Raw genomic sequence first — 15,199 nt, 5'->3', positions numbered from 1 at the left:
AGCATAAGGAATGTTCTGGAAGGGAATGTAGTTCTTCAATTTTTCAAATGCGGGATCCTTTCCAAAAAACCCTCTGTGACTGATACAAAGCGCCTTGAAGATAATCACTGTCTTACTAGAAGTAGAGCTGTCTAATTACAGGGGATATCTGAACCCTTCTGCAGGACTTGAGGCAAAGATAAGGGGCCTTATCACAAGGTTGGCGTTATCACGGCAATAATACCGCTGGGATACCGCCAATGCAAATGGCATTACCGTTATTCGGTCATTAGCGCCGGATCACGAGTAGCGTTTGGGCGGTTATGCCGCATTGCCCTTTGGGTCAATTGGACCCAATGGGGGTTTTAATGGCGCTATTAGCGCTGGTGCAATTAGCGCTGCTCTAAAAGCACCCAAAACGGGCGATAAGGGGATATTTTTACCTCCAGCAAAAAGCTGGCAGTAAAACTCCCACTTACCGCCCAACTTATAATAGGGCTAGCCCTTAAATGGGGTGGTAATAGCGTTACTGCCACATTCAAGGGCACCTGCCCAACTCGTAATGAGGCCCAAAGACTTTTCAACTGTAAAGTCTAGATTATTTACACAAGAGGCTGGAGAAAGGATTTCCCTGTGGAGATTGGCCAGAAAGACTGGTTCCATTCATTTTCGGGGGCCACCTATGATCCATACCCGTCTTCTGAGAGTTGAGTTTAATCCATTGGGCCTCATTCCGACCCAGGCGGTAAGGGGTTTACGGCAGTGTAAACAGCGCCGACCCTTACCGCCTGATTCCGAGGTCCCTTAGCGCCATGGAGGATTTAACACCTGCCCGTAGTAATTTACGGTGGCGTAATTAACGCCTTCCCCACTCCCATTATGCCCTATGGGGCAAAAATGGGAATGGGGAAGGGTAAATGGGGATTGGGGACTTACCGCCCCGCCAACCTCGGAATGGGGTGGTAAGTCCGCCAACCACCATGGCGTAAACGTAGTTTACGCCATGGTGGTAAAGGTACGACCCAGGCGGTAATTTACCGCCTGGGTCGGAATGAGGCCCATTGTTTGCTCATTGCCTGTAAATTGTGGTGCAGTTTCTCATTCGAGGCCCGGGTATGTGTCTATATGGAGTAGGACCACCGGCCCACAGCTCCTTAAAAGGTTAGCCAGATCTTGCATGTAAATATTAAATACAATGGGTGATAAGAGATAAGCCCTGAGGAACACCGCAGTTAACCACAGAGGGGCTAGAGGTGCAAGAGCTCAACATTACCGACTTCTGTTGGTCAGCGAGAAAGATAATCCAAGTCAGTGCTTTGCCACCAATTCCGGCCTCCTGCAGTCAGCATCCCTGGATGCCATGGTTGATGTGTCGAAGGCTGCCAAAAGATCTAACAGCAGCACCACAACAACCCAGCGATAATACACCTGGGATCATCCAAGACTGACAGGAGACTTGCTGTGAGTCAAGGAGGTTGGATGAACCTATACAACTTTAAGGGTTGTAGGTAACTCTACTGAGATCACATGGGAGGAAGTGGGACAATGCAGGGCTTGAAACTGCCAGAAGCAGGTCGCTATTTAGTTCCTGCTTGTAGCCTAGAGGAGCCTTGTCAGCTTGGTAGCAACAGCTACCAGGAGCTACCTTTTCTCCCCAGAACAAGTGTCCTATGGGACATTACCTCTGTGTCTTTGGGGATGAGTCTAGGAGGACTTTGGGAAACATCTAGAAGAACCTTTAACCGTACTCAGTGATATTTAATGGACAAAAGGTTATAGTTTGCCTCACAGGTGGAAATTAGATCAGTGGTGTGCTATGTATTAACTCCTTGTTCCCTGGAGGTAGTTCCTGCTTACTCAGTGATGCCGATCCCCAGGAGCTGTTTTTAGCTCCTGCTAAACAAATCCTTGCTTTGATCCCTGCAATGTAAGGCAAAAGCAGACCTAGCGAAACTGGGTTACATGATGTAAACAGATTAGCTTTGGGACAATTGGAGGTGCATGCTTGAAATTATTCAAAATGGACTCAAAATAATGTTGTACTTTGCTTTTCGCAAGTAAACCTCATATAAACGGGACATGGGTAAATTACATCAAAAATCATGCCTTTATTTTGAAAAGGGTTAAGCAGCAATACCCATGTTGAAAGCTAACCAAGTGGGAGGGGTTCTTCTCATCACGCGATATAGCAGAGTTGATTGAGAAGTTAAAGAACTCCAGAGCGCCAGGACCCAATGAATGGCAAACATTATCATGCAGATATGCTATGGAATGGGATAAGAGCCTTGCAATTATGTTCTATAAGATTATATCTTCCTTAATTCTGCCTGGACCTGAACTGTATCTTTGCTGATGATTTTCAAAAAGGCAAACCAGGGGGATCCAAGACTCTACAAGCTAATGGATACTAGCAGCAACAAGCCAATATCTACAGGTTAGCAGCTACAGGCCAATAGCCTTTCCAGATGAAAGGTCTTGCATCACTCATACTAAAGGAGCCAACTAGCTTGGCTAAGACCAATAACATCACTACAAAATATCAACAGGCTTCCAGAAACAGCTGGGGAGTTATATTGATGGAGCCATCATCACCAAACTGATAGCACAGACTAGTGAGACATTACCAGACATGTAAAGCCCCTGCTGGCGCCCATGAACACAATAGTAATAGCATGTAAAAAGGGCTCATGATTAGTGGCCAGTGACTGGTGTCTATTAAGCAAAATCATATTCAAATTGTGATTCAATTTCAAAGGTAAAGGAGCATCACGTGGTCAAGCGCTATAGGAGATGTTGGATAGCGCCTCTGGTGGCTACAGCCCGTTTCTCCTGATGGAAAACATAAATCTTCTTCTTTAAACTTTATTTCGGTTTTAAGTAACAATAACAGTACAGAATAGAAATAAAATGCATTGAATAAAAGATTTTAAAATCCTAACACATAACAAAAAAAAGACAGAAGAAAAGTCGTAAGACATGGGCCTCATTATGAGTTTGGTGGTTTCTTGGTGGTAAATCAAACATATTTACCGTAACCACCACTTGGTCTGGCACAATTACCGCTGGATTACAGGTGGTTGTATGGCGGTGGTTGACCCCATTTATGGAGTCCATATGACCCCAGGGGAATTCAGCGGAATTACCACTGACGCTAATCCCATTGGTGCAAATTCCACCAACATTTAGCTGGAGGTATTTCCTCCACCGTACCACCAAACTCATAATGAGGTCCATATGGCTAATAGAATGGGTAATCACACTGAGTATCATAATTCATAAGTGGCTATAAAGCAAAACGACACCAAATTCTAATAATCAAAATACATTTAAATAGATGAATAATTAAACCAACAATAAAACTAATGACCTAGCTGAGGAACTATTTTCCATGTGTAATCCACAATCAATCACACCAATTATTATATGTCATTACTAACAAAACTGCAGAGTAATATCAGATTGCGGTATTCAAGGTTTAATTTAAATAGAAGAAAAAGGATTAGGTACAGCAGTGGAGAGGAAAACCTAACTGCATAATAATCTGCTATCGAGTTGCAACTAAGCACTATAATTCATTCTTTCTTGGTCCATAATGGCTCATGGCAATGCCAAGATCGTACATCTTATCCACCAGGCCTGGGCCAAATAGGCAAAGATTACATCTACATTTTTCAATTTCTTGCACAGAGCGTCTGCCTCAATGGGAGACTGTATTCCTCTATTACTTAAATATAAGTTTACATTTTTTTTGCGCATCCCTATGGCACAGAAAGAGAAACTGTTGTAAGTTTTCAACAGCTTCAGAAGAAGCTGGACATCGATCTGACTGGTCCTTATTTCAAAAAGACTTAAAAAAGCTTTCGGCCCAGTCACAATTTTATGTATAATGACCTTTTGAATGGATTGTTAATGAAGTACAGATGCGCTTGTGTGATATTTAAGTGGGACTAGTCTGTTGCCAGTGCCATACACTTGTTGATGTTCTTCCCCATGGACCACTCTACATGTGCTTGGATGACAGTTTGTCTACCTTTCAGAGTGACCACAGAGGGATTTAACCAGAGCTCCCCCAGATGAACCCGGTGTAAGTGATCGCTTAGGTGTTCACCCCATGGGAGGGAACTTGCATGTTGCTGCCCCAGCGGATCAAACAGGGCTTCCCTATATTTAATCAAACGTAGATTGATGGAGCAAATGCAAACCCAATAGAGTACTGGTTTCAATTGGATATCAACACCAATAGATGGTGGCCATGTTCTAGATGTAGTGGGATATTTAGCATGCTGGGGGATGAGGACTGTGAACAGCTTTATAATAAAAGAGTTTTCAATCACGCTCAGTCTAGAGATGTTTCAGTGCCCCCACAATTCTGCACAGAGAATCGCCGCTGGTAGGGTCTGCATTTGATAGATTATCAAAGCCGAGAGGAGAATATTTTTACCATAAGATTTGCAAAAGATCAAGATTGCACTGCTCCTTTTCCTTAGGATCAGGTTGGCTTTATCTGTATGGTTTTCATAATTCATGTTTCACCCAAACCTGATTCTGAGGTAATCAAAGAAAGGGACATCCTCGATTCTCGTTTCCCTTATACATAGTTTCATGCAGGAACGAGATCTAGACTTTTCCCCACACCTACGCAATTTGGCCTCATCTGTGTTAATTGTGTTACTTGCCAAAATGCTCTTTAAGTTCAATTAGGCCACTTGGAGTGCAGGAAATGAGGACACCATCGCCCTGAAAACATTTGCAATGGAATATTTTCAACCTATGCTGGGAACATCAGAAGTGTGTGTGAGAGGGTATATCAGGCCCCAATTAAAGAACACATTAAACAAGGTGGAGGCTAGAATACACCCTTGTCTAACACGCTTCCCAACAGAAAAGGGCTTCTGCATCAGTATCCATGTGACTACAGATTTCTAGTGCAACAACTAGTTCACTTCTTTTAGCAATCCTTGTCAAACCAGGACTCCCTATGCAGTTGGATTGAGGACATTGCTTTAGGATTTTTGGTAAAAAAGGGAGCAAGACTATAGGTGACCCTTTCATATGAACACCATATGACACTAAGATCAGGATGTTGAGCTTTAGAAACAATTTAAAAACAGGGATTTTATGATAAATTAACGGAATAATATTCTTGAGGTCAGTCTTCCAATCTCAAACGCCTATTATTCATTGAGGGACGCAACACATAGGCCGTCTCAAACAATATAAATTCAACCCAATCGAGGCCGCCCAGATGTTTGTGCCAGCTAGCTGTGTTCCAAGACACCACATTCAGCTCCTTCATAAAATCCCTCTCTTGTGTTCATTCAATAGTATTACAAAACACTGGCAAACAGGGAAGGAAATGCCAAACACAGACTCATACAATGTTGAAGGGAATCGGTTCTTGGTGGATTAAATCAACTGGGGATCAACCTCTCCTCTCAATTTGAAGGCCTGCTGGAGGAATAGTGTGGAGGTCAATTGATAGAAGCCCCTATTCAAGTTCCTTACCGAAGGTAATTGTGATGTAATCTTAGCCACTATCCCATGAAACTCCTAGCTTCAATGGTAACTTCTCTCATGGTTGATAAGCAGTGTTTCTGATGGCATATCCAATCGATACATTTTTTGATAAGATTGTCTTTCCCGTCCTGTTATCCTGATATTAATATTGATACATTAATCATGCATAATACTCCTCCTCTATGGTTATAATCAGGAGGTGTTAAGAGTGGTGTTTGTCTTCTCTAAACTTGGTATACAATCTCCCCAGGGCCTTTAACCATTCCCCACAACGGTATGAGGTGCATCATCTGAGTTTTTGAGGCCTTTTGCCACCTAATTTCTAGGTGGCACATGGCCCATGTTTGCGGATGAATGGCTTTTAATTTGATTTTCAATCACCTGGAAAATCAGATTCCGTTAGCAGCAGGCATTTGATTAGTCAGCCGTAAATGGGCAGACACAGCGTTCCTAGGTGGTGGCCTACCCACCGGTGGATTCATCAAAGAAGTTTGTTTTTCAGATTTTGCTTGAATTTACAAAACTCTTTTATAAAATAACCAATAGATTGTTGCAAACATCTAATTTCAGGCATTAACATAAAGCAACTGGAAGAAGCCCCCCACCGTGTGCTCAACACAAGGGGTCTGGGACTCAATTTCCATTTTGCTCATCGTGGTTCAATATGGGGGTGGCAACAGTATTATCTGGATTAGGGTCTGCTATGCCAGTACACTGCGCCGTGACCAAATTAGTTATTGCATCAAAGTGATTGGACATTTTGATTAATTCAGAGATAACAAAAGGGACTTGCAAGGAGTATTCCGTCTCTGATTGGACAGTAGATGGTTAATTTTTGGACAATCTCTGGGCCCTTCCGTGTGCAATGCATCTCAACTGGAAGGACATCATTACACCCCCCCATTTGGTTAGACAGTGTTGGGGTCACAATAGGATTGCAGTCTTAGAATTATGTCATTTGGTGATATCTTTCCATGGTTTAGATTTAGCAAAAGATAATTGTGTTTGGTGGGTTTGTCACAGAGTTCTTCCATGTTGTCCCCTTCGGTGCTTCTGACTGCTTATCTGAACCAGGGAGGTCTTATACAGGTGCTCCAGCTGGACCATTAATATTGTCTAAGAGGCCCTCAATCTCATTTAGTATGAATGCTCTGATGCTTGACCAGATCTGAGCTATGAGTGAAGCTTTTCACACATGTTGAGCACTGGTATGGATCCTCTGATGACTGCTCAAGGCTGAGGGGTCACCAAAGCTTTTCTTGCATTCTGTGCATTGATAGGGCTTCTCTCCTGTATGGATCCTTTGATGCACGTGCAGACGTGATCTCCGAGTGAAGCTTTTCACACACTCTGAACACCGGTACGGCCGTTCCCCAGTATGGATTCTCTGATGTCTGCTCAAGGCTGAGGGGTCACTGAAGCTTTTATTGCATTCTGTGCATTGATAGGGCTTTACCCCTGTGTGGATCCTCTGATGCACCTGCAGATGTGATCTCTGAGTGAAGCTTTTCTCGCACTCTGTACACTTGTAGGGTTTCTCTCCAGTGTGGGATCTCACATGAGCCGTCAGGTTTGGTGCACGATTAAAGTGCTTACCACATTCTGTGCACCCATAGGGCTTCTCTCCAGTATGGATCCTTTGATGACTGCTCAGGGCTGAGGGGTCACTGAAGCTTGTCTTGCATTCTGTGCATTTAAAGGGCTTCTCTCCTGTATGGATCCTTTGATGCAGGTGCAGATGTGCTCTCTGAGTGAAGGTTTTCACACACACTGTACATTGGTACAGCCGCTCCCCAGTATGGATCCTCTGATGACTGCTCAAGGCTGAGGGGTCACTGAAGCTTTTCTTGCATTCTGTGCATTGATAGGGCTTTACCCCTGTGTGGATCCTCTGATGCACCTGCAGATGTGATCTCTGAGTGAAGCTTTTATCACACTCTGTACACTGGTAGGGTTTCTCTCCAGTGTGGGATCTCATATGAGTCATCAGGTTTGATGCACAATAAAAGTGCTTACCACATTCAGTACACCCATAGGGCTTCTCTCGTGTATGGATCCTTTGATGCACGTGCAGACGTGATCTCTGAGTGAAGCTTTTATCACACTCTGTACACTGGTAGGGTTTCTCTCCAGTGTGGGATTTCATATGAGTAATCAGGTTTGATGCACAATTAAAGTGCTTACCACATTCTGTACACCCATAGGGCTTCTCTCCTGTATGGATCCTCTGATGATTGACCAGATCTGATCTCTGAGTGAAGCTTTTCTCACACTCTGTACACTGGTACAGCCGCTCTCCAGTATGGATCCTTTGATGACTGCTCAAGGCTGAGGGGCCACTGAAGCTTTTCTTGCATTCTGTGCATTGATAGGGCTTCTCTCCTGTATGGATCATTTGATGTGGGTGCAGATGTGAGCTCTGAGTGAAGCTTTTCTCACACGCTGTACACTGGTAGGGTTTCACTCCAGTGTGGGATCTCATATGAGTCATCAGGTTTGATGCACGATAAAAGTGCTTACCACATTCTGTACACCCATAGGGCTTCTCTCCTGTATGGATCCTTTGATGCACGTGCAGACGTGATCGCTGAGTGAAGCTTTTATCACACTCTGTACACTGGTAGGGTTTCTCTCCAGTGTGGGATTTCATATGAGTCATCTGGTTTGATGCACAATTAAAGTGCTTACCACATTCTGTACACCCATAGGGCTTCTGTCCTGTACGGATACTCTGATGATTGACCATATCTGAACTATGAGTGAAGCTTTGCAGACACTCTGAGCACTGGTAGGGTTGCTTCCCAGTATGGATCTTCTGATGGAGGTGCAGGTATGATCTTGGAGTGAAGCTTTGCAGACACTCCATGCACTTGAAAGGTCTTTCCTCTGTGTGGGTTCTCCGATGTCTTCTCACATGTGACGCCCAATTAAAGTGCATATCACATTCCGTGCCCTCGTAGGACTTCTCCCCTGCATGCATTAGTTGATGGCTGCTTATTCTCTGTTGAAAGAAGCAGAGGTACACTTTATTATTTTATGTCATCGTACAGCCTAAAAAACAACAGTTCTATCACGGAGCTGTTAATCCTCATTTTATTCCCCGCTCACAAACTCACTGGGGGATCCTGTGAGAAGCCACGCTTGTGACCTACACCAATCAGGATAGAAACATGGAAACAATGTACTTGCAGGTACAATATTGAGCACAAGTCTAGTCGTATTTGCCCCGCAAACATGAACAGATGAGACCTGGGCATGAATGTCCCTTTCACTGTTTAATGCAGTATTTTTCTAAAAGAAGACATTCACTGGGGAACAATAGAATTGGGTTGTTTCAAAAGCGTCACATGGCTGCATTCTCGTTCGGGTAAGCAGCCTGAAATCCATGTCCATCATGTTTTAAAACATCCCATTTTAAAATGTGAAGCATTAATTGTGTATTCAGAATTCAAACACAACGCTATAATAATTATGTCTTGGGCAGATGGTGTGCTGAAGGCGTATTCTTTCCCCTCTGCTACCACTCATGGGACTACCAGCAGCCGACGGCGACTCCTTTTTTACTTCATAATAAGCTAAATTTGCTGTAACATACTATAGTGCATCCAACACTACTGACAATACTCCTCTTGGCTCCACATTTGCCAATTGCTGGCTGTGCGTGGTGCATGCATTATAGAAGATAATTTGATGTATTATATATTTTCCTTCTCCCTCCCTTTCCTCTTCTCTGTCACCATCACTTGGGGAATCACTTTTCTCCCAACTCACCAAAATCATTGAGCGGTCGTCCAAATAGAGGTCATTTCCTCGTCTTTCTCAAAATATATCCAACACATCTTTGGAACTTTTAAAGTACTATATTTAGTCCAATGAAGGATTGAAATATAAAACATACATCAGCCAGTCTTGTATAATAAGAGTACAGTAACACTTAATTCTTGAGAATTTCTCTTCAGCCTAATACTCGAAGGGTCACTCTGATGTTTGAATATTAGAGTATATAATCTCATACATTATATGTACCTAGAACATGTTACAATTAGTATGAATCACCGAATACTGCTCCAGCAGCTACACATAAAAACAACTAAGAGCAATACATGTTTCGCACAGTGGTGTTTGATAAGGAACTATAAAATGTGCTCCCAAGGCCAAAGAAGAGCGAATGGGCAGGTCAAGCAAAACTGTACAGGTTTCAAATGATGCTGTAAAGCCATCTTTGCTAATGGAGGATGCTCAGTTAGAAAGTTAATTGTTAATGTAACCAACTAACAGGGTTTGAAAATTAGGGGAGCTGGGAGCGATTTAGCTCCTGTTCCAAGCTTAGGAGAGCCTGGTTAGCGTAAAGCCAACTGCCAGGGCTTTAAGTGGGCCGGGGGCTAGCGGGCGTAATTCTGCAGACGAAAATGCTGACGAACATGACGGTGTGGCGTAGTGATCAGATAGACCACTGTGGCCCGCAACTCCCTTCCGCACTCCCCCTGGCCACTTTACTTAACGGTGGTACACACGGAAGTGTGCTGCCGACTTTCCTCGATCCCTGCAGCATCAGTTCCCACCCACTTATGTGGGCCGGCGCTGGTGCTGCATGGTCCCTTTTTTTCCCTTTAAACGTTCTTGTCCCGTGCTCTTCATTTAACGGAAGCAGGGGAACCCCCTGCAACCCCTGCCCCCATTGCCACAACTAAGAAGAGCTGGGGACAGCTCCACAACCCCCACTTCCCTTAGTAGCTTCCCCCTCATCCTCGCTGTATTTTTCAAACTTTGATTCATCTACTTTCTCCTCCTACACCTGATCTTCCATTATATCATCCATAACTGCTTCAGATCTTGGTAATTCCCTCTCCTCTAAAGTACATAGTCTGCGTCAGGATATTTTGTCATCTCCTTCATTTAACCCTTCTTCTTTAGCTCTCCCCTTACCCTCTAATACTGTCTCAAAGTTCACTCTTGTTTCTGACGCTGACATAGCCCTTCTTCTCGCTAGAATTCACCCTACTGCTGCCCCTACTGATCCTGTTCCCTCACTACTCATTCACAAAGTCTACCCACTTCTGGTATCTTTTCTCACCACTTTTTTCAATATTTGTCTTGCAAACTCAACTTTTCCATCAGCTTTCAAACATGTTACTATAATACCTATTCTTAAGAAACCCACAGCAAATCATTCTCTTGCCTCTAATTTCTGACCCATCTCTCTCCTAACTTTTCTATCTAAGCTTTTGGAACGTATTGTCTATTCACAAATGTCATCCTTTTTTTCTGATCTATCTCTTCTTCTCCCTACTCAGTCTGGGTTTCGTCCACATCACTCCACAGAAACTGCATTGACCTCAGTACTTAACTCTCTTCTTACTGCCCGCTACTCGAAACACTCTTCTGTACTTATTCTTCTTGACATGGTGGACCATTGCTTGCTTCTTGATTCACTTTCCTCATTTGGTTTTCGTGGCTCTGCCCTTTCCCGGTTCTCTTCTTATCTATCTAAACACACATTTGCCGTATCCTGGGGCGGCAACATTTCTCCTCCTCTTCCTCTTGATCACGGAGTTCCACAAGGGTCTGTGCTCGTTCCTTTCCCTTTTTCGTTATACACTTCTTTTCTGTCTCCTGTCATCTCTTCCTTTGGAGTGTCATGTAATTTCTATGCAGATGACACTCAGCTCTTTTTTTCTTTCTTTCTCGTCCTTCACACCAGACATCTCTCTTCCTGTCTTAATGCCATTAAATCATAGACGACCTCTCATTTCCTCACCATAAACACTGCAAAGACGGTAGTTCTTTTCTTTCCTGCTACTACTCTTCCACCTCCTTCTCCTCCTCCTAGTCTCTTTCCCTCATCAACCCTGCTGATCTCTCCTACTGCCCGTAATCTCAGCCTCTATCTTGATACTAACTTCTCCTTTAGCCATCATATCTCACTTACCTTTCTCGCTTGTCATTATCCCCTCTTTAATATTTGCAAAATTCGTCCCTTTCTCACGTGTCACGCCACCAAGCTCTTGGTCTCTTCTCTTATTATTTCTCGACTTTTCTACTGCTCTGTTCTACTCTTTGGTCTTCCTCGCTCCTGCCTAGCCCCACTCAAATCAATGTATCATTCCTCCATCCGCTCGCTTTGCTCATTATCTAATCGTGACTCCATCTTCTCTTCTCTTCACTCTCTTGGATGGCTCTCCTTTCATTCTCAGGTGAAATTCTATTTCCTCTGTTTAGAATTCAAATCCTTATATGGTCTTGCCCCTGATTACCTCGCTTCTCTTCTTTCATTTTACTCTCCTTCTCATCCTCTCCGCTCTGCTGGACTTTTCTTACTTACTGTTCCACGTGACCCCTGTGCACAATCTCGCTTTCGATCTTCCCAACTGCTGGCCTCTCTCCACTCGAACCTTCTTCCACTATCCCTCCGATCTTTAACCTCTTACTCTCTGTTTCGGCGGAAACCTAAAATATCACTTACTTCAGTCTCCTGTTTGATTGCCATTGGCCGATCCCGAACTCAATTGTTTATGCTGATTTTAACGTACTGTTGACTTACTTTTTGAAATGCTTTGGTAAAAAGCGCTATAAAAAACCTAATAACATACAAAATAAAATACAAATAGTGGCAGTAATGGGGCCCTATTTTTGTATCAGGTGACTTTATGTGGTCGCAGTACTGGTATGATTCTGAAAATGAAGGGAGCTGGGAGCGATTTAGCTCCTGCTCCTAGCCTAGGAGAGCCTGGTTAGCTTAAAACCAACAGCCAGGGCTTTAAGTGGGGCTCAGTCCCGGCAGGCTCTGACAATTGTGTTTGAGACGGGGTCCTTCTGGGGTCCCCTGAAGTCTCCTGCTAACTCTAGCCCATCAGGCTGGTAACAGGCAATGCTTATTTTGTAAAGTCTGAAGCTCTTGCATGCAAGCAAGAGCTTCAGGCTTTGCAAAAAAAGCCCTGCCTAGTCATTGTTTCGCCGACCTCCCTGCATCTCTAATGAAAGGGGTGTGTGGTGAGGGGCTGGGGGGGTTCAGCGACACAATCAAAAAGCATGGCTTTTCTTTGTAAAGCCTGAAGCTGTCACGTGCAAGCGAGAAGTTCAGGGTTTACACACACAAAAAAGCCAAGCTTTTAATTGCTTCTCTGACCCCCCTTCCAGTTAACCCTTTCTTTAGAGATGCAGGGATCATCACCCTCAGTGAGAGTGTGATGATCCCTGCATCTCCAGTGAAAGGGGAGCCTGGCAGTGGCTCAGCGCCACAATTAAAAGACAAGGAAACACTTACCTGACTTGATTGATGCCTGTTAGGGCACGGCCCCTGCCCTTTTGCACAATGGGACTGGTGCTCTTACGTGGGTGTGGCCTAACAGGCAGCATTCAGGTGAGGTAAGTGTTGTCCGCTAATTGCGGTACTGAACCCCTGACAGGCCACACCTCCTAAGAGCCCCGGCCACTTAAATCACTGCAAACAGCTTCCAGGAGCTACTTTTGGCTGCCAAGGCCAGTTGGTGCCCTAGAAATGTACATATATGACATTAACTGTCAGTATTTGAGAATGCTTACAAAGAAGAATTGAGGCACATCTAGCCCACATTTAAACATAGTGAATCCCACAGAATGGGAAAGTGTGCATCTCATGTGGAAGTGATATTTGTGGTGCACTGGGTGCTCGCTCCTGGTTTCCCAGCAGTAGCTCCTGCTTACTGGGTGATGCCCGACACCCAGGAGCTGATTTTAGCTCCTGATCAGTGAATCTTAATGTAGAACCCTGAACTAAATGTGTCATACTGACTCTTCTGCAAAAGCCTTACTGTGTAGAACCTTATAAAAATATATATATTTCTGAGGCCACAATTTGCTAGAACAATCTTCCCCATAGCCCTGTTAAATAGAGAAAAGATTGGGTGCATGAAGGTGATGTGCTGTCACCCTTGCAAACAGGGTTACGTGCAGGACTTTCTATTTATGTTAAGATTAATGAGCGGTCTGCTTTATAACCAGGAAATATGCCTTTAGGAAGCGTATTTAGATGATTCCTTAGCATTCGATCGTGCATCTAGGGGGCGAATTTTTGAATAAATCGAGAAATTGGAATATAGACACTAGCGTTTTCAAATTCTTGGGGCTGTTACATACAAACACAAAGGTGAGAATGAGACTGTACAGAGGTCATGCATGACCTTAACATGGCTTCATACCGGCACCTTTATTGTTCAATCGGTGCACGGCTTAGTTGGGAAGGGAAATAAAAAGGCAGGAACTCTTCCCACAGAAGATCGGTTCCAGATATATATATATTGGTTGCCCCTGGCAACATGGTCATTCTTTTTGATCATAGATAGAGCGATCTCCGGAGGAATCTTAAAGATATGGTGGAATTTTCAAAGTTACATGAAACGGAAGTAAATTGTTAAATGTCTAAAATTATGGGGTTTACAAAGAGAACAATAAGGACACATTTTAATTGGAAAACTCGAAAAACAACAATAGGCACTTGTTAAATGTAACCAGCTTGGAATTGAAAGTAAGTCAAATACCATAATGGCATCACTTAGGGGCTTGGAAAGAAGATATGGGATATTCTTTTTATCTCCAGATATAATAGCTTATATGTACAGAATCTCCCCTATAACTGTATATGACGTTGTAGTGAGAATGGTATATATAGATGATTGGAAAGACAACCTGGAATGTATCAGGTTTTAGGAAAGAGGTAACCAGACCACCCTGCGGCATGAATGCATGAATAAGGAATTGTAAACATAGGAAAGAGGTACCAAAGCCCTCTGGTAGAGCTCGCTGGAGGAAGGAGTGGGTTTCTGGGGATTAATAGGGACACGTGGAAAGGACGGGTGTCAGGATAGTAAGACTAAGATCCAAATCCAATCCAGTGTCGAGTTGGACCCAGGCTGAAATGCTGAAAAGGGCCACTACCCTGAGTGACCAGCTGTGTGTAAATGGGGAAGACCTACGCAGTGTGATGTGAAATACAGAACGAATGCAGCTTGCTGGCGAGAGCCACCATGGAAGATGTAGATGTAAGGATAGAAGGGGAGGTGGGATCGGGAGGAAGAGGAAATCCATTAAAGTAGAGAAAAGCACACGCCTAAGGGCAGGAAGAGGGAACATTGACAAACGATTACAAATGTTCCAAATGACGTGGAGGTAATTGTGAAACCTATCAGGTTTACGGGAGAATCTCAAGTACTTTGGAAGATGACCCCTTGTATGATCCCCAAAATACTGAGATGGTTGAAGCTTGAAAAGGGTTGCAACAAAATAAGTCCATACAGAAGAGCACAGATGTCTATGAATAGAATAACTGGGTGAGCCTTGCAGACCCTACACTGAGAGGAGATCAGTGGCACACAGGGCTGCAGTCAAATAAGCAAGACTATCTCCTCTTACCTGACCATCCCCCAATGGGTCCAGCATAGAGCAGAAAAGATGTAGGGAGGAGGAATGTATGCAAGGGCAAATCAAGGCATAACATGGGGAAGCAATAGGTAAAATGCCCCCTGCCCTTGAGAGCAAAGACCCCAGCCTCGTCAAGCACCCTGCCAGCCAAATCCCCACAGAACAATGGGGAGACACCCCATCCTCACTTTACAGAGTCTTCTACAGAAGTATGAAACCCACAACCACACAACCCCCAGCCCATCCAAGAACCTCTTCAATTCAGTATCCCAACCCCTCTGGAAACTTCGGCAATCCACTTCCCATC

At 43.9% G+C, this 15,199-nt stretch overlaps 1 protein-coding gene across 1 annotated transcript in view; it reads right to left on the bottom strand.

Annotated features, from left to right (window-relative positions):
- LOC138528685 (zinc finger protein 850-like) overlaps positions 1 to 15,199 on the bottom strand; it is a 148,245-nt gene that overhangs the window by 104,507 nt on the left and 28,539 nt on the right. The window contains exon 2 of the mRNA XM_069640544.1: positions 6,703 to 8,497. Within this exon, the coding sequence (XP_069496645.1) occupies positions 6,703 to 8,476 (1,774 nt within the window). The 5' untranslated portion in view covers positions 8,477 to 8,497. The remainder of the gene's footprint in view (positions 1 to 6,702; positions 8,498 to 15,199) is intronic.

The sequence above is a fragment of the Ambystoma mexicanum genome, chromosome 7q (assembly GCF_040938575.1).
Source record: "Ambystoma mexicanum isolate Mex_15411 chromosome 7q, UKY_AmexF1_1, whole genome shotgun sequence".
NCBI lineage: Eukaryota > Metazoa > Chordata > Amphibia > Caudata > Ambystomatidae > Ambystoma > Ambystoma mexicanum.
Note: the sequence above shows the minus strand (reverse complement) of the source record. Positions and strands in the feature narration are given on the sequence as shown.